The following is a 24,603-nucleotide window of genomic DNA, read 5'->3' as shown; positions in this document are numbered from 1 at the left end:
ATCCCTGGCAGCCCAGCTCTCTAATCTAGCCCTCTTTGCCTGCCAAGCTCTACAAAATCTTCCGCCTTGCTGATGAAAGACTCCCAATTACTGACAGAATGGCTGTGCTTTTCATTTGTTTGCAGTCGAGTGGAGCTGCTCTCCCACCTTTTCCCCACCGCTGGGCGAAGTCTTGATCAACAAGCTGAAAAACCTGCAAATCACCATCCATGGCCTTGTCTCGGTGAGTGAGTTCCTGCACTGTGCCTCCAGCCCCAAGGCTACTTCAGGGCATGACCCTGGCTGACCTTCCACCCCAGCCTTTTTGTTCGGTCACCAAAATGTAAGACCGGTCTAGAGTGACCCCTCTGCCATCCTCACAGCAGGCATATCCAGATGTATAGATACTCTCCCAGCATGCTTTAAATAAAAGGAAAGAAAAGGAATGCACCCATTTCAAAGATAGGTGTCTTCAATCATTTGCCACAATTGTTACAGTGGTTAACTGCACATCAAGGCACAGGTTAAGATCCTTGATACTTTTGTGGTATGTTTAGGACCTAACGGATAACAATTTGCAAGGTGGCAGTGCTGAAAGGACTAGACAGGATCCTAAAAAGCTAAGATACACAACTGAGCACTGAAGTTACAATTGTCCAGTCCACTGTATTCCCCATCACCATGTACGGATGTGAGATCTGGACAGTGTAGAAAGCGGATAGGAAGAAAGTCATTTGAGATATGGTACTGGAGAAGAGTGCCGAGAATACCATAGATAGCAAAAAAGACAAACAAGTGGGTTCTAGAACAGATCAAACCTGAGCTCTCAAAGCAAAGATGACCAAATGAAGGCTGCCATACTTTGGCCATATCACGAGAAGGCATGACTCATTAGAAAAGACAATGATACTATAAAAGGTGGAGGACAGTAAAAGGAGAGACTAGACTCAAACAAAGTCATGGCCTGAATCTACAAGACTAAGCAGAGAAGTATAAGGAGACTTGGAGATGTCTCATCCACAGGGTCAGCATGCATCGAGGTTGACTCAAGGGCAGTTAGCAAAAACAAAAATGGAGCAGTCACCTTGTGCGCATGACAACAGATCTGAACAGGGACTGAACACCCCACATTTAGTTTCCGTGTAATGTCACATAAGTGTATTTAGATAGTGCCACATTTGTAACTTGATGATAAGTGTTTTTTTATGTTAATAATGAGGATTGAGAAACTGGAGCATGTCCAAAGGAAGGTGACTAAAATGATGAAGTATCTGGAAACCATGCCCTATGAGGAACGACGTAGGGAACTGGGGATGTTTAGTCTGGAGAAGAGAAGGTTAAGAGGTGATATGATGGCCCTGTTTAAATATTTGAAGGGATGTCATATTGAGGAGGGAGCAAACTTGTTTTCTGCTGCTCCAGAGAATAGGACCAGGAACAATGGATGCAAGCTGCAGGAAAAGAGATTCCACCTCAACATTAGGAGGAACTTCCTGAGAGTAAGTGGAACACATTTCCTTGGAGAGTGATGGAGTCTCCTTCCCTGGAGGTCTTTAAGCAGAGGCTGGATGGCCATCTGTTGGGGATGCTTTGATTGAGAGTTCCTGAATGGCAGAATGGGGTTGGACTGGATGGCCCTTGGGGTCTCTTCCAACTCTATGATTCAATGATTCTGTTCTATGATTCTATGGTAGCACATTGCAGATGGCAAACATAGATGCAAGAGGACTTGAGTTTGAAAAAAATAGCCATATGATTACATTGCTGCTTTTCCCTTAAGAAGACTGACATTCTGCACATTGTTTTCAGTGAAAATATTTGCTCATGTGATGCTCACCCATCAAATTGGGTGACATACCCCAAACAAAAACATACATTAAAATTTGATTTATTTTTGACCATACATTTCAAAAGCAAACTATAAAACTCTACACGTTCAGAAAAGAAGGCAAGTGTAGCCAAAATGGGTTTTTAGAGAAGATATTGGGTGAAGATTGGAGGCTAAAGGCATTGGTTTGCTGCTGAGGACCAGATCGCATTCCTTTCACATGGCAATATTTTATATCCAGGAAATGAACAGGGAGCAATGCATATGGAATTTTCTTCGGCAAGATTAAAGGGCAAAATAGCATTCAAGATGCCGTTTAGATTTAATTTTTGGTTTTACCTGGGGCATCCAGAAAATTTCTCCAGACTTGGCTAGTTGTCTGCATTGGATTTCTAAGCAAGTTTAATGACTGGCTTGCATGCAAACTGTTTTTTTAAACCACTTTGATGCTAGTCAGTGTTCTCATTGCCTCACAAAGGACCCGGAAGACTTCAAATGGTGTCGCAAACTTCACACCAAAAGAGTTTGACCTATTTCAATATATAATAAGAAATTGGGGGTGGGCAGGGTCCAGTAAGGGAGAATTGCATTCATGGCAGGGAGGATGCAGTCTGGATGAGACTCCTTGGCTCTGATAACTCAGCTTTGATATCTCAGCAGGGTATTGAAAGAGTTGTTGTTGTTGTTGTTGTTATTTGTATCCCTCTCTTTTCTCAGGACTGGGACTCAGAGCGGCTTCACAGCATTAAACAACAATACAATTAAAAACATAAAAAAATTAAATTAAATAAAAAATAAAACAATACATTAAAAAGTTGCTGTGATATCTTAGAATCCTACAATATATTTATTTTGGGATTAGATTGATAGGGACTCCATTGCACATTTTGTGTCATCCAGTCAGAAATCAGTTTGCATGAAATGAATTCTCCAAAATCTGGCAGATAATTTGGGTTGTCCCAGAGTTCATCAGCAAGTTTAGATTGTATTTTAATCAGACGAGGACATTTGTTAATCTATAGAAATCTTGCAAGATAGTGATAACCTGCATAGAACTGAAGAGTGCTTTAGGCCACTATGGACCATAGGTAGGGTTGCATCATACCGTTCTTAGGCCCCATACAGACAGGCCAAAATAAAGCTGCTTCTAGTCAGTTTGGAGGTATGCTGTTTAAACATTGCATGCGTCCTAAGAGTCTGAAAGCTGCGCCAAAGCCATGCTCCAATCCTAAGGACTGGAGCACAGTTTGAACACAGCTTCTGGACTCATCCATCATTTAAACAAAATACCTCCAAAGTGACCCGAAGCAGCTTTATTTCGGCAGTCTGTATGGGGCCTTAGATTCCTTTGGTAATAATGTATTATGGAGAATGCTGAATAACTATATTATGGGAAAGGGGAACCTGAAGCCAACTTGTGTGGTTGTTCTCTACCTCCCAGTGATTCCTTCTTCCTTGCACTTTCTCCGTAGGGTACGGCTTATTATGTCCAAGTATCTGCTTATAATATGAAAGGATGGGGACCTCCACAAAGATCAGTACCACCCTTTGCTGTTCCCTCAAGTAAGTGAATAATGTGGGAGAAGGAACATTTCTCGTCGTCACTACTGTAATTTTCAGCCTTAGAAGTCAGATACTCATCTTCGAGAACTCAATGCTATCTAGATCACACCAACTGCAGTCATGGATACATACAGAAGGTGTAGAGGGAAAAGTATTGGAGTGTTTTCAATGTTATGATGTTAGAATCTCTTGGAATATTCAAGACAATTTTACAGTGTTTTAAAATGGCAGCTAAATTGTTTGTTTCATGGCCAGTGCCATAAAATGGTGAATGGTGTCCCTTATATAAAACAGGAAAAACTAGGTTTGCTTTTATAGAGAGAGATAGAGATATAGTTAATATTTTCAAGCCATAAATGGTTGAATCCGTGTATAAAGAATCCATGGATAAAGAATCCATGGATAGGGAGGGCCAACTGTATTCCTTGTTGGGATGTGAAGGTATCTTATGGTGTTTTGGTCTTCAATATGCAGCTCCAACTCACTGGCTTTATCAAACCCCTGATATTTCTGGAGGAGATTAAAAATACAATAACTATGAAGTCGGAGGCTTTCATGGCCAGCGTCCATAGTTTTTTGAGGGTTTTTCAGGCTATGCGGCCATGTTCTAGAAGCATTTATTCCTGATGTTTCACCAGCATCTGTGGCTGGCATCTTCAGAGAAAGAAGACACTGAAGATGCCAGCCACAGATGCTGGTGCAACATCAGGAATAAACTCTTCTAGAACATGGCCACAAAGCCCAAAAAACCCACAAAAAAAACCCCAACACAATAACTGTTTTGATGATATGGAACTCTACAGATGCTAAGCATTGGGGACGATCATGAGGAGTACTTGGATTCCAAGATTTGCCAATACTGTACTAGTTCAGACATTCATCTGTAAGCAGCCGCAAATGGGTGGCATTAAAACATGCTTTTAAAACGTCTCCTTTGCTGGTTCGCACATCAGATAAGGCTTGCTGTATTATAAGTAGAAGCCACATAGTCTAGGGGTAGAAGCCCATTGTGAGGTCAGGTAGGAGCGCATGTCAATGGACTGTGGCCTTCAGTGTGAGGCTATGATAATATTGTATGTAGGTATAAGATCCAGCCTGAGTTAGAAAATGATTTATTGCTCGCTTTCACATTTTCAAGAAAACATTTTCTCTCCCCTAAATAAAAAATAACCCGACTTTTGTTACGTAAAAGTGTGAGGCACCTCCCTGGGTGTTTTTAAAAATGCCTAAAAATAGTGTCGGGCCTCGGCCAAAATTAACAGAACGGATCTTTCCATGGAAAACAGCAGCATGGGGGAGTGTGTCAACCAATTAATGTAAAGTTAATGTAAAAGAGCTGTTCCCCGCATACTCACCTGGGCTGTTCAGTAGCTCTGCCACCTCATAACTAAGAAGCTCGGGGAAGAGGTTCTGTTTATTTCTTTCTCTAGGTGAGTTTTCTTCTCACCGTTGATCTGGAGCAACTTCTGCCCATGCGAAGGCCAGCAGCAGGACTGAGGCTGTGGAAAGACTGAAGGGAGCTACCACAGACCTGACCTTGTTTGTCGCTATAATCTGTCATCTCCCCTTGCTGGCAACGGCTGTGAAATTCCATCACCCATATAAACAGTTCTTACCAGTGGTTACTGCTCTTAGGTTGTTGCTTCTCTTTTGTGTGAGCTTGAATTAGTGCCCTCCACTATAAATCTAGGAGGGATTATGGGGCTCTTGGTGTTCCTGTGCTTCCGAAGTTCATGCCTGCAAGAGGAGTTGAGTGAAAGAATTCAGCCTCTTGAGAATATTCATTTTTCTTTCAGACTGTCACCTTTTTAGCTGTAGGTGTTTGCTTCCAAATGTTTAGGCTTGCTTAAGTCCCAGAAGCTTCAGAGTGGCTGGATCCAGTTGTTGTGGAGTGAAGACCCAGTGCTTCCCACAGTTCCTTTGCTCTTTCTGTGAATAAGGGAATTATAGTAGTTCATGGAGCATATAAACAAGTACAGTGGGCCCTTGGTATGTGCTGAGGTTTTGGTTCCAGGTCCTCCGAAGGATACCAAAAGTCATGGGTGTTCAAGTCCCATTAAATACAGTGGATAGCACAATGGTGATCCTTGTGTAAAATGGTAAAATCACGGTTTGCTTTTGGGAATCTAAGGTAATTATCTGCCATCTTTGCAAGGCCAGTATATTTTTGACACCAAACTGCAAGATGGGACTGACTGTGTTTACTCTGTAAATGCATCTTTCTCCTCTCTTTGTTCCCTCTTTTCTCAGTCTCCTACTTTCTGCTGTCTCCCTTGTTCTCTCTCTCTGTTAAATGAGGAAAACAATGAAAATATTAACAGTGGTGGTGTTTGTATGGTAGCATTTAGGAAAGGATTTCACCAGATTTCGGTCTCTCGGCTGACGGTGGTCTTAGAGTAATTTTTTTCAAATTCTGACTCATCTTCACCTCCTGAACTACTCTGAGGCTGGCTTGAAGGGATGTCATATTGAGGAGGGAGCAAGCTTGTTTTCTGCTGCTCCAGAGACTAGGACATGGAGCAATGGATGCAAACTGCAGGAAAAGAGATTCCACCTCAACATTAGGAGGAACATCCTGACAGTAAGGGCTGTTTGACAGTGGAACACACTCCTTCCTCGGAGTGTAGTGGAGTCTCCCTCCTTGGAAGTGTTTAAGCAGAGGGCTGGATGGTCTTCTGTCGGGGATGCTTTGATTGAGATTTCCTGCATGGCAGGGGGTTGGACTGTATGGTCCTTGTGGTCTCTTCCAACTCTATGATTCTATGATTCTATGCCAATGCCCTTCTTCCATATGAGCAAATAGTAGGCAGATGAAAACGAAACTGAGGCAGAAGAAGCATTGTGAAGGATTGAAAGGCACTCAGCCAGGAACTCTTCACAATGGCTGCTGCTGCCACCCTGTTTATTTGGTCTTCTTTCTGCTTCAGACTGGAGAGAATATGATGGGCGAGCCCCGCGGCGAAGAGGTCAAGCGGAAGCTTTGGACCACCTCCTCAACCAGGTGAAAATGGTGCACCAACATTGTGTGTGTCATGGTGAGTCCTTCATTGCATCTACAGCCAATATGGACACTAGTCTCCAGAAAAGATTTCTGCTAAGGAAGAAACAAAATAAAAAGCTTTTATTGGAGTGTACAACAGTTTCCCCTGAATATAATAGTGATGCTGATCCTGGCCGATCAGTGCCAACCCAAATAAAATGCTCAGTGGCTTTTCATTATACCTATACCAGGCCCTCAGTGGTTATAAGATAATTGCCAGGGTCTTTGTTGCCATCAAAGTGAATGCTGACCAAACTATGCATGCTCCAGGCAGAAGAAGAAATCTCGCGAGAAAAACAAGCTTGTGAGATCTCAGAAGGAACACCTAACCATAGATCAAGGAGGAGGGTGATGAAAAATGTAAGCAACTAAAGGATTGAGTAGGGCTCTTCTCAGGTTGCAAAACTGAGTTTTGAAATTAGATGCTCCACCTTGTTGTAAACTCTGGTCCCCTTCCAGGCAACAATAACTTTCTCTTACAGTAAGTTACTGTATATACTCATGTATAAGACTAGAAATTTTGGTCAACAAATTGACCCAAAAAACCTGGATCGACTTATCTATGGGTCAATGTAAGTACTGTACTTTAACGCTTATCAAAAAGGTAGCCATGCTTTGGAGAAAGGCGAGAGCTTACTCTCTTCTCGGAGCACCTAAAAGAAGCACCAACCCCCTCTACTATCTCATCCATCCAACCTTTAGGATGAGCACAGTTATACCTGTCAAAAGTTTTAAAGATCTTTAGCATCATTTTCCTTTGGTCCATCCTTTACATCAGTGGTTCCCAACATGTGGTTCGGGACCCCTTTGGGGGTCGAATGACCCTTTCATGGGGGTCGCCTAAGACCATTGGAAAACACCTATTTAATTACAGTTATGAAGTAGCAATGAAAATAATTTCATGGGTTTCGGTCACCACAACATGAGGAACTGTATTAAAGGGTCGCGACTTTAGGAAAGTTGGGAACCACTGCTTTACATCCTTTGTTACATGCTGCTGAGGTTTTACCCTCGACTTGTCCACAGGTCATATCAAAATCCATAATTTTGGCCCCAAAACCTGCCCTCGACTTATACATGAGGTCGACTTATAGTCGAGTATATGTGGTTAGTCATTTCCAGTCCTTACTTGAACCTGCTGGTTAACATCGCTCTGTGACAGAATGAATAAATATTAAACAGAGCCAAAATATCCATCAATGGGAAATAGGGGGGATAATTGGGGGGGGGGGATTAGGACCTCAGTGAAATCCAAAGACTCTACCTTTGATTCCCCACAATTTTAGTCAAATCTCCTCCTAAAATCAGTTTCTAAGGGGGTGATTAAATAAGAAGGGGACCCTGTCTGCCTTCTTCATCCCCTAGAACTAGCATGATAATAACAGACCAGTGTGATCCATAGAGCCAGTGTGGTATAGTGTTGGGCTAGGATGCTGAGACTAGGATTCAAATCCTTGCTTGGCCATGAAAACCTACTGGGTGACCTTGGGCGAGGCACACATTCTCAGCCTCAGAGGAGACAGGGGACCTATTTAAAGGACCTGCATTTTGTATCCTCTGAACAAATCTTGCCAAGAAAACCACACAATGGGTTCACTTAGGGTTGCCGTACTTTGGAAACGACTTGAAACCACACAGCAACAAGTTAGTGGAGTGTAGGCGTTGAGTTCAAATACTTCACCTCAGCTGAGGAATGCTTCTTTTTTAGAAACGTGATTTAATGTTACAAATCCAACAACTTGGGAAAAAAAATCTTTCTTGAATCTCATTCGGAATCAGTGGAGAGATTGCCATTTCTTTTGTTTCTCTTCTGCCTTTTAAATTATTATAATTATGACATCCTTCACAGAGTTATTAAGGTAGATGGAATAAGAGTTATAGCACACAATTAAAGTAATATACATCATTTTTAATTGTGCTTTGTAATCCTTATCTGGTATACATATATAACAGGCTAAAAACTGGTTGTCGCTTGTCTCTTGGTTCGCCCTAGAGATGGAATGTTTATAGCCATTCCCCTTTGAGGAGCAAAGCTATAGAACAAACAGTGTAAAATAGGAAGAAATCCTGGAAGGTGGTGATGCTGGTGGTTATGGTCTCATTACACAGCATGGTAAGAACATGGAACAGAATAGCCAACAAATTTCTTAAGAACTGATGCCTGGGAAAAGTTAAGGCTTAAGGGAAGAGAGTTGTCAAAAAGCTTGAAGATGAAGCTGCTGGGAAACCATTGCACAAAACCTAAGACAAGACCTGGGTACGCTTGGCAAAGAAACAATGTGGGCCAAGTGGACAGTGAGGACCAACCGCTTTGATTTTAACTAATAAGCTGAACATTTTGCTTCACATCTTTGTTGTTGTCTGCCTTCAGGTTGTTTGAGCCTAAGAAAAACCTGTCACAGGATTTTCTTGCGAAGATTTGTTCTGCAGGGTTTGCTTCTGCCTTCCTCTGTGACTGAGAGAATGTGATTTCCTTGACCAAGTAGGGATTTGAACACTAGGCACGATACAGACGGGTGAGAAGCAGCGTGCCGGCACCGATTCTAGGGTTCTGGAGCACGCAGCAACCACATGCTCTGGAACCCTAGTCCGTATGCACCATGATGACCAAGGGGTGCCGCACATGCGTCATTGATGTGCCATAGTGCGCCAATGGCGCACTGATGACATCGTCCACGTGTGCCAAAAAGAATTCAGTTTGGCTTACAGAATTTGCTTTTCCTTGCCACAGAAGACACAAGTTTTCCAATGTGAAGTTGAAGGCTTTCATGGTTGGCATCCATAGTTTTTTGTGGGTTTTTCGGGCTATGTGGCCATGTTCTAGAAGAGTTTCTTCCTGACGTTTTGCCATCAGTGTCCCTCCGGAGAAAAAATGGATACCTCCAGCCCACCCTTTTGGGGCAGTCTGGAGAGCCCCCTCGTCTCCAAAGTTATTGCTGAAAGCTCAAACCACTAGATCATGCTGTCTCTCTTCAAGTCATTAGCACATATAAATAAACATTGGCAAAGCTGAGGGATTGCTTGATGTTCTTGGTTGGAATAACATGGGGATGCTACCATACTGCAAAGAAATAGGACTGAAGACATGCACATTTTATGTAGCAAGGTTTGGGATGTGGAACAGGATTGGGGTGGCTGGTGCATATATATAATGGTTAGTATAATGACTTTTGTGTGCACTCTTTGTTTCTTAGAGCCTTGTAAGAATCAGCCACAGAGCAGAAAACACTCTGTCTCCAAGAGCCTAAAGTATCTCTTCCACCCTGGTAGCAAATTCTTGAAGACACTGAGAAGGTAAGAGGGTGAATGGATGGGTGGGAGGAATAAATTGCCTTAAGTGTATACACCCCTTCCCCGCCTTTTACCAATTTCCTAGCGTAGTGACTTCCATCTTTCCACTTCTATGTTTTTTTACTCTAAGGAGGGGGAGGATACCCCATTCTCCCTTTCTTCTCATTCCCCATGTGACAGAATCCTAAACTAAACATTTTCATTCCTCCCAGGGGCCTGTATCTGGCGTCAATATTCTACAAGGATGACAACATATTGGTGACACATGAGGATCAGATCCCTGTGGTGGAGATAGATGACACTTATTCCTGCCTCCTCATGCAGGACTTCCTCTGGTTTACAAAGGTGACTCCTTCATATGGTGGCTTTACAGTGTATGTCGCTATAGGCAAAATAACTGCGGCACAGATTTCTCAGGAAGGCATGGAAAAATTCAGCACTTGCAAACAGATTTTCCTGCTACATTAACATTTGTAGACACAAAATTTCACCACCTCTGCTTGTGCCTTAGGCAGCATTGGGGCTGTTCACTTGATGCAGCGCCGTACAACAAACTTGGTGCGAAACTGTAACTTCATATTCTAGGATGTTTTAATTTTTTGTTATTTGTGCATCTCACAGGAAACTGCTCCACAAATTTAAATTTGATGACATAAAATATGTTCTCATAGATTCCTGAAACATGCCCCTGTGAGTTTTCCCATTTATAGTTTAAGTTTTCTGAAGCTTTGCTCCTTTAGTGAAGGATGTTAAAATGGAGAGATTGTAAAACATGTTGAAAAAGATTTGCCAGCTGTTCCTACCCTAGAGTAGTCAACAGTTGTCAGGTAGGGCAGAAATATATTTCCTCTGTTAATTTCAGAAGATTCTGAGTTCAGGTAACTCAGGTGGTGTCTCCATGGAAGAAAATAAATGTTTCTGCACCATCGCCACACTGATCGGTTTAGATCAGGCCTGCACAACATACGACCCGGGGGCAGCCAGCCAAAGGATTTTGGGTGGCCCACAAAGATATGAAATAACTTCAGGGCTCCTCTACTGTTCCACCTTCTCCTGAGGAGAGGGCCATGTGAAGGAAGAGGAAGAAAGGCAGACATTTGCCCTACAAAGCTCCTCTGCTGCTTGGCTTTCTCCCAAGGAGAGGGCCAGGCAGCTGAGGAGGAGTACGGGCAAACACTCACCCTGTAAGGTTCTCCCGCTGCTTGGTTTTCTCCTCTGTTGCTCAGTCTTCTCCAGAGGAGACATCTGGATGGAGGAGAAGATGGATGAGCAAATCTCCTCTACCCCTTGGCTTTCTCCTGAGGAAAGGGCCGGGCAGAGGAAGAGGAAAATGGAATGAATATTAATAATTTTATTTATTTATTTATTTATTTATTTATTTATTTGTTAATATTTAATTAAAACCTATTTGTGGCCTGAAGAAGTTTAGCCTGTTTTAATGTTGGCTCCTTCCTACTGCCAAGTTGTGCAGGTCTGGTTTAGATGATGCACAGGGCCAAAATGGGTGGAGCACGGACTCAATCCTTGCTCCAAGGTGATTCTCCAGAGTAAAAAAAAAAAGTCTCCCTTTGCTCTGGATCAGGCTGGAAACTCATGTGCTGACTGTGTGTGGGAATGGAGTGTCAATAAGTGGGCGAGCCAGACCTCCTCCTGCTCACAACTTCCAAATCTCCACCATAGCACTTTCACTTTCAAGTTTGTGTGATTCCAATGCCCTTCTTTTTGCAAACGTGCAGATTGATCGCACAAGGACACATTCGCACAGCAGTATCAGTATAGCGCCATTCCTGTCTGAAAATTGATTGTATAAGTGAACGTTTGCACAATAGTGCCACCAATATAGCACCATTCCTGTCTGCAGATTGATTGCACAAGGACACATTAGCACAGCAATACTATCAGTACCGATGCTGAATAGGATGGTCATTGCTTGAGGAGTGTGTGGACAGTGCTGCTGGCATTGGCCCATGGTGGGAGCTGGTTGTGTGGATAGCTTGTCCTCCCCGCCAATCTGGAAGCCCTGATGGTAAGCCAGGTTTTCCCGTCAGTGCGGACACATCCTCTGTTGTACCCCAAACTAGGACAACTGAAAATCTAAAACAACCTGTATTGCTGTGTTGGTGTAGGTGTCATGCATGTGGGATGAAATCCTGTGGTTGCGACAGTGTGTCACCGTTTCCCAGTCATCTTGCTCCTGTGTTTTGCAAACACGCCTCAAGATGCTGCTGGCCATCTCAGAGATGCAGGTAAAAAAAGACTCTTCAAGTATCAAGAGTGGGATCCTACCAAATAACTCTTTTATACCTGGCTAGCATGCACAGTCCATGGATATTAAGGCCAGACATGATTAACCCTGAGTTTTAGTTAGGTGGGTCTAATATTGCCATAACACTGAACAACCCCAGCAGCTGCTTTGGGATTGAAAATGTAATAGGATGTGTCCTTCATGAAGAAAAAACATGACAGTTGTATTTGGGACACAAGCAATTGGTTCAGTAAGTAAGATGCCAGGAATGCACCCATTTTGAAGCCATTCTCTCTGGTGCAGTGTAGCGAGCAAAATGTATTTCTTTTTGCACACATTTTATCAAATATCTTTTTTTCTGATGAAAGACTTTTCAGGAAAACAATCATGTAATTAGCCATTCTCTTTTCCAGACTTAATTATCTTAATCAAGAAAGTTCAGCAGTAATTGGATTGGAAATGTTCACTTGTACCCATTTGCCACTGCTGTGTTGGCTGACTCCCAATACCTAATGCTTGACTCATGTCATCTGAAGGCAAGCACAGCTTTCACGAAATGTGACTCTTTTTCTTCTCTTTCTTTCTCTGAAAGGGTCTGCTGGGAATCCAAGACCTGGGACAGGTCTTTTTTGAACCCATTAAAGACAAGCAGGGCAACATTTTGATCGTGACCCTAAAGGAGGTGAAGACAAACCAGACCTTTGAAAGTGTCCGCTGGGTCGCTCTCTCAAAGCTGCAGACCAGCCGCAAGTCTCTCTCCTCTCTGGAAGAGCCAACAGCGCTGGATGTGCTGTGCATGACCATGCAGGTGGCTGGCTGTGGATTCTTACTGAAGATGGAAAACCCTCACTTATAAGAGAGGAAGAGCTATATCTTGGTGCCAAATACATTGCATGGAGAAAGTCCCAGCTCCAGTTCTGAGCGTTCTCAGTTAAAATGTTGGTTTCCAAACTGGGGAGCGTTTCCCTTTGAGTGATAAGAGGAGATTTAAGGGCCAGTGTGAGCTCATGAAAGGGTGGGGAGGGATATGTTATTGATGTCAATTCAGCCGAAATACTCAAAATATTGGTATTGTGTTAGCTTGGAAATGTTTGAGCCTTGCCTTGAAAAAAAGTTTCTGGTAATATTAAGGCCTGTTTGCTGGCACAGAAGTTGAGTCCTTGCCAATTTAAGCAGACAGCCTTGTGCTCCACAATATCATATTCTTTATTCACATTGCATGGTGCTTTGCAGGGAATAACAGTTGGCTTTCAGTAGAAGGCTGCTTTCCTCCTATGGATTCATATGACTCTTTTTGGAGCATTTACTCCTTTTGCTTCCGGTAGCCCTTGTGTTCCCAGCTTGTTAGGAGGTCTTAGCAAAGAATCCCTTCCGTAAGTGCCCAGCCTTTCCTCCTCTTCATGACCCCTCTCCTTGTGTCTCCCTCCTTTCACTTCCTTTCAGCCAACTAAGTGTCTCCAGCAACAAAAGGCACTCGAGCACCTGTACAAGGGGCTATTGAAACTGCTTATTCAAAGCCATTGCCAGGATTAGCAAAGGCCAAACCACTAAAGGGCCAGTTCAACGCTGTCTCTGTTCCTGGAGATTGCAGCACCAGTCTGGATATCTGACAACAACAGTCTCCTTTGTAAGGTTTCCGGTGCCTCCTGCCCGTGCCAGTCTGTCTCCTGGGGGTTTTTGGTCCTGGTTGGAACCTAGTGCTGCAGACAAAATAGCTAAGCTGAGATGTTAATGCAGGCGGCACAGCGAAAACAGTGATCAGTTTGATCTGCTTCTTCTTTTTTTTAATCCCACCAGTGTTTAACCCTTTCTGGCATGGACTCTCTTACACCCCACAAAAGCAATGGGGAAAAGGAAACAAACTGCAAAATATTATCAGTAAAGTCTAAATTAAACCATACGTAATGCTACAAAAAATGAATAAAATACACGAAGACAACAACCTATGAGCAATAGAGTGGTACACATCCAGCCCTTATATGGATTTTAATGGACTTTCATATTAGTGTGATTCTAAGGATTACTTGCTGAACTTGAAGCAAAGCCTTTATTTGTCTGGTATTGTGTTCACATCCCCATTAGGTTTTCTTTTTGTACTTTTATCGCTGTATTGCTCATAGGTTATTGTCATTTCGTATTTTATTCCATTTCGTATTTTATTCCATAGCACTGCATGTTGTTTCATTTAAATTTTAGTAATAATTTGTTTGGGGTTTTTTCTTTCCTTTCCCCCCTCTTTTGGTCCATTTTGGGACGTGTCTTACTTGTTTGGAGGGCCTCCCTCTCGTCTGAACTTTCTTATACCAGCTTTAACTTTATTACTGAGTTTGTTGAAACCACTAAAGCAGTGGTTCTCAACCTTCCTAAAGCCACAACCCTTTAATACAGTTCCTCATGTTGGGGTGACCCCCAACCATAAAATTATTTTCATTGCAACATGCAAATATGTGTTTTCCAATGGTCTTAGGTGACCCCTGTGAAATGGTCGTTCGACCCCCAAAGGGGTCCCGACCCACAGGTTGGGAACCGTTGCACTAAAACAAGATTTACCAGGCTGTAAGAGAAACGTGACATTTCTGAGGATGTCTTTGCTCCCTTAGGACAAGCTGGCTTATCACCAGCAAAGCAGCCAGGCCCTCCCTGCTGGTCTGTACCTGGGTTACTTGAAGCTCTGCAGTGCTGTCGATCAGATACGAGTGTTGGTGCCGGAACAGCGACCAAACATTCTGTGTCACGTCAAGATACGAAGCAACCCAAACATCTCCAGGTACAGATTTTAAACCAGGCCAGTTGCACTGGTAGATTGTTACAGAAAATAAGGTTAACTTCTGCAATGTATACAGTCGGCCCTTCTTATACACGGATTTTTTATACACGGATTCAAGCATCCATGGTATACGTATAAATTTCAAATATCAAACCTTGATTTTCCATTTTTTATAAGGGACACCATTTTGCTATGTCATTATATTTAATGGGACTTGAGCATCCACAGATTTTGTCATCCACGGGGATCTTGGAACCAAACCCCAGCGTATAACAAGGGTCCACTGTACTTCCCACTTTGTTTGACATTACTTGTTTTATAACTGTCAAGAGAATAGTGTGACTGAGGACTCAGTCTACACTGACCAGAATATTCCAGGCTACTCCCAGAGTATCCTGATCCCAGAGCTGCCCCGATTCCACTATAGCACTCTGTTATGATATTAGATGTCTGTCTACACCAGCGTTACCAATTTCCAGGGAATTCCCCGGAATCCAGGGAATTAATTAATTTATTTCCAGGGATTTTGACTGAATATTCCAGTAAATATTGGGGAATTCTGGGAATTTTGGATTTTGGTGAAACATTCCTGGGAATATCTTTGAGGCTTGTTGGCAACGCTGGCCTACACACCAGTCCCAGGTGTACTGTCCAGTTCTGGTGCTGCTAATAATAAATAATAAAAACTTTATTTCTATCCTACTTTATACCTGGCACTATCCACTCCTTCTGAGTTCAGAAATGGGGTGTCCAGCATGGATCACATAGTTGGGCACCTTGTTGTGACCTCAGTTGAAGCAACTTGTGCCAGCGGTGGTGGTGGTGGTGGGCAACACAGTGGGATGCGTGTGAAATGCTGCCCAGCATTGCTATGGAGTGCCCCGGATTTTCCAGCAAAATCTGAAGTAAAAGATGAGTTATTTTAAGCTGCTTTAAGGGAGGGATGGGGGGGGGGGTTGTTTCAGTGTGGAACCGACCTTACATCATGAAGACAATCCTCACTTGAATTGGGAATTTGGCCCTGCATCGTGAAGACAGGTCACCCTGAGGCCAGAGGGGAAACTACTTCATTTGGCCCATGTAGACATGCCCAGATAGATAGATAGATAGATAGATAGATAGATAGATAGATAGATAGATGTGCTGCACTGAAACCATTTGACTATACTAAAGTATGATATAGGAGATATAACCAAACTATGTCTTGTAGAATTAGTGCAGGTTCCTCTTGTGTGCAATTTACAGATCCCTGAACTGATCAGTTATCTCATATCAGGAATGGGTCCTGGATCTTCAAAGATATTCAATGAGAATTCCTATATTTCAGGGTCCAAACAAGGGCTTCTGTGTCCTATGTCCTTAGTGAAAACGAAGCTCAGGTTTCATGCCAAGAATGAATAGTCACACTGCACCAAGTGCCCTGCTGACATCCAAGCACAGAAGGCTGCCTTAAATATTACATGTTTCCAACATGAAAAGGCATCCTTCCGAACTGTAAAAATACAGCCGCAAGTCACAGTCAATCCTATGCACATACAATTGCCTTTGCTTTAACCTTCATTCACCGCTACACAGAGGTCCTCTGTGTATTCATCCTTTTGTCTCCTTTTTCAAGGGAGGAATGGGAGTGGCTGCAGAACCTGGCTAGCATGGAGGAGCCCATTCCTGCAGAGCGAGACCTAGAGACCACCCAGAATCTCTTGCTTCAAGAGCTCCAGGCGGCAGTCAAAGAACTGGTGCAACTGGTCAACATCCCACTGCATGAGGTGGGTCTAGGTGGGGCTTTATCATGGATGTTGAGGGGGGAGGTAAACACTGCAGACTGGTAAGCCTTCTCTTCTTTGGATTCTCTAGGCCAAAGATTTCCGTCTGTACAGCCAGGAGGTTTTGGACTTCAGGGGGCAGGTCTCCTTTCTTCTGCTTCTGCCCCCTTCGGATGATGTGTGCACTGCCCCTGGCCAGAACAACCCATATACACCTCGCTCTGGGTTTCTTACGCTCCCTCTTCAGATCTTTGAACTAGGTAAGAATTGCAATCTAGGGACACTTTGGGGGAACTGCACTTTGTTCACTTGTGCCCAAAGAGATTTCTGAAAGCTGGAACAGTTACGATATGAAGGGGATCACTCACCGGAATAGGGGTGAACCAACTGTTGGCTTTGCTCCTAACCATTCCCAGCATGTGGCACCAATATGTTACCTAAAGGAATGCTCCCCACCACATTATTAAAAATGTTCTCCACTCCAACATTAGTGTTTAAAGGGGGCACAATAAATTTATGTTCTAGCTTCCTAACTCATCTTCAGAGAAGAGAAGGGGAAGGAGCAAAATTGGAAAGGAAACAATAATCCAAGCATCCAAAATGCATGTTACAAGGTAACAATTGTACAATTGTCCTTTTTCCCCTTCAAACTCTGAGATCCCTAAAATACTCTGCTAACTGCCACATTATTAGTGTTTCTGTGCATCACACACATAATTTACTTTGTACTATATCAATTATAAGGAGTCTCAGTGTTCAAATTCTGACTTATTATTATTATTATTATTATTATTATTATTATTATTATTTGTATTCTGCTTTTTCACAAAGGCATCAAAGTGGATTCCAACAGTATAAATAAAACATCAAACAATTAAAAATTGCAATTTAAAAACCCCAAAGCCCCAACCCTCCCCCCAATCCTAAAAACAGTGATCAACCCCTAAAAAGAGATTAAACATCAAAAAATTTACAACTGTCTGATAGGGATACATTGAAACTTCAGGCAGATTAGCGCAAGAATTGAGTCTTTCTCTAGAGGAGGGGGAGATGGGGTGATATCTCATAATCTATGATATATCACAGACTGATCCGTAAACATGCCATGTTGATAAGTATATGGGACTTCAGATTAGTGAAGCTATGCCATTAGCAATAAGTACTTCTCTTGCCCCTTAAGACAGAGAATGGCATACTCACCATACAATCATTGACTAGTTGTTGGTCAAATGTAGTACTGGCTATTCTACTTTATATAGCTTTGGTGTTGTTGGCACTTCTGTGATGCTCCAAGTGTGACACCTGACCTCCTCTTTCCCCTTTATTTCAGTTCATTTTTTCACCTATGACCAAGAGTTTATTAGTCAGTATTGCCAAGTGTCTGCACTCTTGGAGTTGGAGTCACTTCTTTCTCAACAAAACCTCAGGGAGGCCTTCTCAGACTCAGAACTAACTACTGCCAAGCAGAGGCATCAGCAAGTTCAGGACTATATGCAGGTATGTCCCAGATAATATTGAGTGTCAAGATGCTTAGTATGATCCATTGCGTGCAGTTCATTTCCAGGCACAATTCAGTGCACTGGCGGTGAACTATAAAGCCCTGTATGGCTTGGGTCCAAGCTATTTGAAGGATCATACCACCCTTTATGAGCCCATTGGAACGCTAAGATTGTATGGGGAGGTCCTCCTTTTTGTCCTACCACCTTCCAAGGCTTGTTTGGTGGGAACACCTCATGATCTGAGAGAACTTTTCCCAGGAAGAACCAGGAATGCTCCAGCAACAAACCGTTCACGGGCAAATCCTTTGAATGGTTTGTTGCTGGAGCATTCCTGGTTCTTCCTGGGAGAAGTCCTCTCATGTGAAAATCTTCACTGCAGTGGTGTTATTTTCCCGTGAAAATGCCTTTTTAATCCCCTGATTTTCCTTGCGTGATAGTCTCCTATCTTGTTCGCCACCTTGAAACTCTTTTTTGAAAGAAAGGCAGGAATAGATGGTGGTGATGGTTATGTTGATGATTGTGTATCTTTATGTTGGGACAGCAAATGGAGGAGATTTGGAGAGAAATGCGTTGGATGATGGATGCACTACAGCATGCCCGGTACAAGCAGCCATCTTGCGGCGTCTCACTTGTGTGGTTCATTGAAGAGTCGAGCACGGCGCTGAAGGAGAAAACGGAGTCAACCTCATCCCACTTGGACTTCCTTCCCTCACCTACCCCGTCTCCGGAAACAAGTCGAAAACTCAACTCTGGTGAGAATTTTTATTTTTAATATCCCCCCTCTCACAGATTTTAGGTGTTTTTACCAACAGCAAAAACATCCTCTCCCCTCACAGTTCATTAAATTAATACAATTGGCTATCACAGTCTTACACAACAGATAAATCCAAGCATGATCTGGAAATATCTCTTTTTTTCTAACCGTGAATTACTGTGTCGAAAGGTACCGTCCCAAAATCCATGGTGATTCTTGAGCAGTTCCATGGATTGAATTCAGATCCATGACACATAATGCTTACAAAACTCCTGCGAAAGCATCTTCCCTTATTATTCTCCATAGTAGAAAGTTTTGTTGTTAAAAATAGTCTAAATCTTATCAAGCCAATGAAAGGCCATGAAAGGCAATATTCACCTGTTCCCAATAATACAGAGACTTTTCTGTTTACACTCATGTAAAGCTTCCCATCGTTATAAACCACTTTAAATCCCAATCTGGGGAAACGGTGTGATAGAAAGAAGAATAACAGTCTCCATCAAAGATGGTGAGAGGCCATGGAAGTGTAGGTTCACCAAAGCATGTCTGGCTACAATGTCCCAATGAGAAAGCCCTTTGGATGGAAGTAAAAGATCTGTTGAACCTTATGTCCAACCATACTATTCAGCTCAGAGATATACTATTACTCATCTCCAGTGGAGAAGAGTAATAGTGTATGTGCTGGTCTATGAACTGGACTGAGTAATAGTGTATCTCTCCACTGAATAGTATGGTTGGACATAACATTCAACTATTATATTATTCCCTTCCAAAGGGATTTCTCATTGGGACATTGAAACCACACATGATTTGGTGAACCTACACTCCCATAGCCTCTCCAGAAGCTTTCTTTAAATACCTCTGTTAATTCTATGTAATTTAGTTGAACATATGAGCTATCTTAAGCGCACATTTCTTTGTAGCATTTGATAATGATTGTAAAAGGTGGGGTGGGGGAATTAAATCTTATTCCAATGTTCTTTCGAAATTACGACTGCTGATTCTGAATCCCATACTAATTCCAACCTTATTTGTCTATCCGATCTTGGTTCTATTATGGCCTTATATATTTCTGTCTACTAATCAAGTGGCTTTGTTCGTCTCTGCCATGCCTTGTGTCTCAAATGCTGGTGGCGCTATGCAGAGGAGGCTCGGGTTTTGTGCAGATGGATGCAAATGAGGGTCCTTGCAACATCTGCAACCATGAGCTCTTCCATCCCCCAGCCTTGTTTGCAACTGCTCTCCTGTTACAAGCTTCTCTCAGAAATAAGATCTCCGATTCAGTATAGCCACCCACTCCAACATGTGAACTGAGCAAACTTGTCTTCATTTTAAAACTCCGGATGTTCCAAAAATAGACAAATGGGAGAAGCAGGCAGTGCAAATATTTTGATGTATGAAAACCATACCTTTAGCATTTCTGCCCTGTATGGATTACATACTTTACTTGGTTCTGATCACGTATTTGGGGGAAATATTGCAAAGTCTGTTGTGCTAGTGCCTCCTTCCCTTTCCACATGGACTCAGGAAGTTTGGTGATCGGCTTTTATATGTTTGGTTTACCGTGCTAACTGAAACGTTATATAATATTACTAAAAATGTGAGATTGCTAGACATTCCTCGCCCAGCAGCAAGACCATATTTAACATTTTAAACAAATCTCAAGCTTCAGTTTCCCCCCATCTTATTATTTTTTGACTAAAGTGCTTTAACAGTACAATATGCAACAAAAAACATTAAAACGTGTGTCATTATAGTTGCTAACCTTTCAAGGATCAGATCATAAGATGAAATCCTTCTTTTATGTCTTCCCTTCATGTATGAAGGAACTGGTTTGCAATTACAATTTTCTGGGTTTCTGTCAATATTACAGCTAAATATTTTACTATCAAACAGCATAAAGTTGAATTCATATAAAGCGGGACATTTATGCACATTATGGACGATTTCCAACTCTGTGTTTTGACATAATTCTTATAATGTGTAAGGTCTGCATGCTGTTAACTGAATCAGAGAGGGGAAAAACTGCATATACATTTTACTTATGTGTTTCCGCCTTTTAAGTAATGCCTTAAATGTACTGGTGCTCTCCAACTGTGTCTACTGCTGTCACAAATAGGAAGGGCAACAACAGACGCTCCTGCCTAGTATCCCAGTTGTTGTTGTCATGTGCCTTCAAGTCTTTTGTGATTTATGGCAACCCTATGGCCAACCTATCATGGGGCAAGATTTGTTCAGAGGATGTTTGCCATTGCCTTCCCCTGAGGCTGAGAGAGTGTGACTTGCCCAATGTCACCCAGTGGGTTTTATGGCCAAGATGGGAATTGAACCCTGGTCCCATACTCAAATCACTACACCATGCCTGACTCTCTAGTATCCCTACGTTGATAGAATTTTTGTGAATCTAATTTTAGTGGGTGTAATGACCCTTCATACAGTCTTTTAATGGACATACAGATTTTTCACCTTTAATCATTCTACTCAGCAGTGGCAAATGTATGTCCATTCCAAGACATCAAATGCTTTCAGGGTATCTAGTAAGGGTACTGTTGCTTCTTGCCACCTTATTCTTGGTCACTATGAGATACAGGTTTACACCAGCATGGTCTAGTAGTTTAAGTGTTGGACTTGGATTCCAAGAGAGAAGAATTTGAATTCCCCCTATTCACTCATGGAAACCCTCTAAGTCTAATCAGCACTGCATAATTAATGCAGTTTGACACCACTTTAACTGGTGCGGGTTCATCTTATGGAATCCTGGCATTTTTCTTCGGTTGTAACACCAGAGCTCTCTGACAGAGAAGGCTGGATATCTCACAAAACAACAAATCCCAGAATTCCACCTTGAGTCCCTATGTTGGGAGAAAGGCGGGATATAAGAAAATATAATAATAATAATAATAATAATAATAATAATAATAATAATAATAATTCCATACCATAGCAGGCAAAGCGGTGTCAAACTGCATCACTTCTGCACTGCACAATAGACCTCTCTTTATCATCCTTAAAGGAAGTTAACAGCAAACCTCCTCTGACTAAATCCTACTATGAAAACCCTATGATACGTTTGCCATAAATTAGCGTTGACTTGAAATTACATGCCAACAAATGATAAATTCCCGTGAGGGATAAATACTCATAGATTTGAGTATTCAGCATTATAATGGAATGTAGTGTGTAAGAATTGCTGCAAATATTGTCTGAACCTAATTTAACAGCATTATTGGTCTCTGTTCAACCCTTTTGAGTAACATCTTCCTGGTTTGCAAATAGCTCTTACCAGTTTCTAGAAATCTCGCACTTTACCCTACTTTAGATACTACTAATAGTTTGTTCATCCTTCAGTTTAAAAAATTAGAATTGGCCTTAAACTCATAAAATCCAGATGCCATGTTTTAATAATTGATACTATCTCTCCATCCATAACTAGAAAAACCCTTGTGATGATCTTGTAATGAATTAATTGGCAACGAATTTAAAAATCTCTCAAAGTCAATGGCCTCTGACATTTCCAATGTATATAAGTCTGAGTTTTAGATACATCCTTTATATCACTTAATTATGTTATTAAGTCTCCACTTTTAGATTTAATCATATTAACCATGTTCTGCTTCTTCTTTTTTCTGCAATAGACAACAGTTTAGAGTTTTTGTTTCCAAATTCATAATCGGTTCTTTTAAAATGCATCATACATGGAAGTGCATTGCCAGTGACAAATGCCTCTAATTCATTTCTATTTCGAGATAATTAATCCCGTACTCTTTAACTTCCTGTTCTTTTATGTTCTTTCATTAATTTGTCAGTATTGATAACCATGTCTGATCTCACTTTTTCTCTGGTCTCAGTTACCCATGATCCTTTCTTTAATAAAACGTGGGTGTAGGATAGCTTTGAAAGGTCCAGGAAGAGGGTAGGCAACATCCACAGCTGTTGCGTTTATGAAGATCCTTAATATTTTCCTTTATTCCCCCCCCCCCCCGATATTCATAATCTAAGCAGCATTAAGTCACTATATTGGCTCTTTAGCTTCTGATATATACCCACCCCATATCACCTTTGTAGGAACATGGTCTGATATGATTATGAGCAAATTGAATTTGAGGCTCAATGATTTATGTGTCTTTAAATTAATTTTAATTAAAGTTTTATCAAGTTACATTATAATCATTATTGTATCAGTTTACACATTTAACATTCGTTAAGCAATGATGAAATCAAAGCTTACCAATTTCCTTTCTTCTCTGTAATGTCTACTCTCCAGTTTCCTTTAATTTCCTATTTTCCTCCAAAAAGAAAGTATTGTTTCTTGCAATTCTCATATATTCCCATTCTTAACTGAAATGCCGTTTTCAAATTTGGAATCTAATACCTAGATCCCCCACTCTCTGCCCCGACGAAGAAGGATTGAGAGTCCTTCCACACCATGAAGAAGCTTTTCATTTTGCAGCAGTTCATCTTTGGATCAGCAACTGAGCAGCGACTGAGAGGCCTGTTGCCCACATTGGCCTTTGCCATAATGCCAGCACAGGCTTTGGCCACTTCTCTGCCAGCTGCTCAGTTGCTGTTCCAAAGGTGACCAGCTGCAAAGGGAGCAGCAACCAAGCAACCAGTCGAGCAGCAACCAAGAAGGCTCTGGCATGCTCTGGCCTTTGCCACGATGCCAGCACAGAAAACAGGCCTTTTTGCAAACCAAGATTGTTTGTTTTGAATTTGCAGTAGAACTGTAGACCTAATATCAAGCAATAGGCATTGGGAGACACTAGGGTTATTGCCAAAGAAGAAAGGGGGTGGTAGCCCAAAAAAAATTGGCAACCACTGGGTTAGGGTTGTCCTCCTTGTCCTCCTCTTTTAATCCTTGGAGCTCATTTTGTGTTTTTATTTCATCCTGCGCAGATACTTGTTTTAGACTGAACTCCAGTGCTTCATTAATGATCTCTTCAATCTCACTCATTTTTATGAACACCGAGCTTCTGCAGAATGGGTTGCAAGACCCTTTTAAAACCTTTCCAGAATTCCTTTTGGAATTGTAGCTAGTAGCTTTTCACATCCTCATCTCCTTTAACTGAGTTTTTGTGCTGTCCCTCTCATTCCTTTTAATTTTCCAGATGTTAATTTACCTTGCTCTGATTCTTTACTTTGATCAGACTAGGGATGGAAATTCTCGATCTTCCCACTTCCCAACAGATGTGGGGGGGGAAAGGCATCGGTATGTCTTCCCATAGTGTCAAAACATTCAGGGTTTTTTAAAACTCCTTCTTTAAAAAGGCACATGTTCAGGAAACTTATGCACAACTTTCTGAAACAATCGCAGGTCTGCCTTTGGCCATGATTTTCATTTTGCACAACTTATTGAGAAAGAGGGACAAGACAACACAGGAATCGATGGATTTGATATGAGGAATTAATAAATAAATGTGTATTGCATAGTGTAGTTTGCAGGCTGGTTATCTCATCTTGCTTGATAGAAAGATCAAGGCATGCATCAAGAATCACTATCAGTCCCCTTTCACCCTCCAGTCCAGTGGTTCCCTCCAGATGGTTTGGACTTCAACTCTGAGAAGTCCCAGAGAAGCCAACGGTGAGGAATTCTGGGACCTGAAGTCCTAAACATTTGGAAGACCAACATTTCGGAACCACTGCTCTAGCCTTAAGACACCTATCTTGGCATTTAAAAGAAAAGATAGGCTTCATTTTCACAGTTAAGGTGCACAATGTTTAGGCTTAGCATTCAAGGAATGCTCCACTCTGTTCTCCATATGTCAATGCTGAACCATTCAGATGCTTCTACAAACTGTGCAGTTTTAGTTCAGCAAATTTTGACCACGTTCAGAAAATGGTTGAACATCCATTCCATTCCTAGGTCAGACAGCC

General features: G+C 41.9%; 1 protein-coding gene across 6 annotated transcripts in view; it reads left to right on the top strand.

The window, feature by feature from the left end:
- LOC149306293 (ankyrin repeat and fibronectin type-III domain-containing protein 1-like) overlaps positions 1–24,603 on the top strand; it is a 299,609-nt gene that overhangs the window by 264,675 nt on the left and 10,331 nt on the right. For all 6 annotated transcript variants that reach the window (XM_089540204.1, XM_089540203.1, XM_089540201.1 and 3 more), the window contains 12 exons: positions 126–223; positions 3,280–3,370; positions 6,298–6,405; positions 9,605–9,704; positions 9,914–10,046; positions 11,828–11,947; positions 12,539–12,754; positions 14,547–14,713; positions 16,329–16,479; positions 16,568–16,736; positions 17,807–17,973; positions 18,517–18,727. In XM_089540204.1, the coding sequence (XP_089396330.1) occupies positions 126–223; positions 3,280–3,370; positions 6,298–6,405; positions 9,605–9,704; positions 9,914–10,046; positions 11,828–11,947; positions 12,539–12,754; positions 14,547–14,713; positions 16,329–16,479; positions 16,568–16,736; positions 17,807–17,973; positions 18,517–18,727 (1,731 nt within the window). The remainder of the gene's footprint in view (positions 1–125; positions 224–3,279; positions 3,371–6,297; positions 6,406–9,604; positions 9,705–9,913; positions 10,047–11,827; positions 11,948–12,538; positions 12,755–14,546; positions 14,714–16,328; positions 16,480–16,567; positions 16,737–17,806; positions 17,974–18,516; positions 18,728–24,603) is intronic.

Source organism: Sceloporus occidentalis, unplaced genomic scaffold (assembly GCF_023333645.1).
Source record: "Sceloporus occidentalis isolate IW3139 unplaced genomic scaffold, rSceOcc1.0.p SCAF_10, whole genome shotgun sequence".
Classification (NCBI taxonomy): domain Eukaryota; kingdom Metazoa; phylum Chordata; class Lepidosauria; order Squamata; family Phrynosomatidae; genus Sceloporus; species Sceloporus occidentalis.
This window is presented reverse-complemented; position numbering and strand designations above follow the sequence as displayed.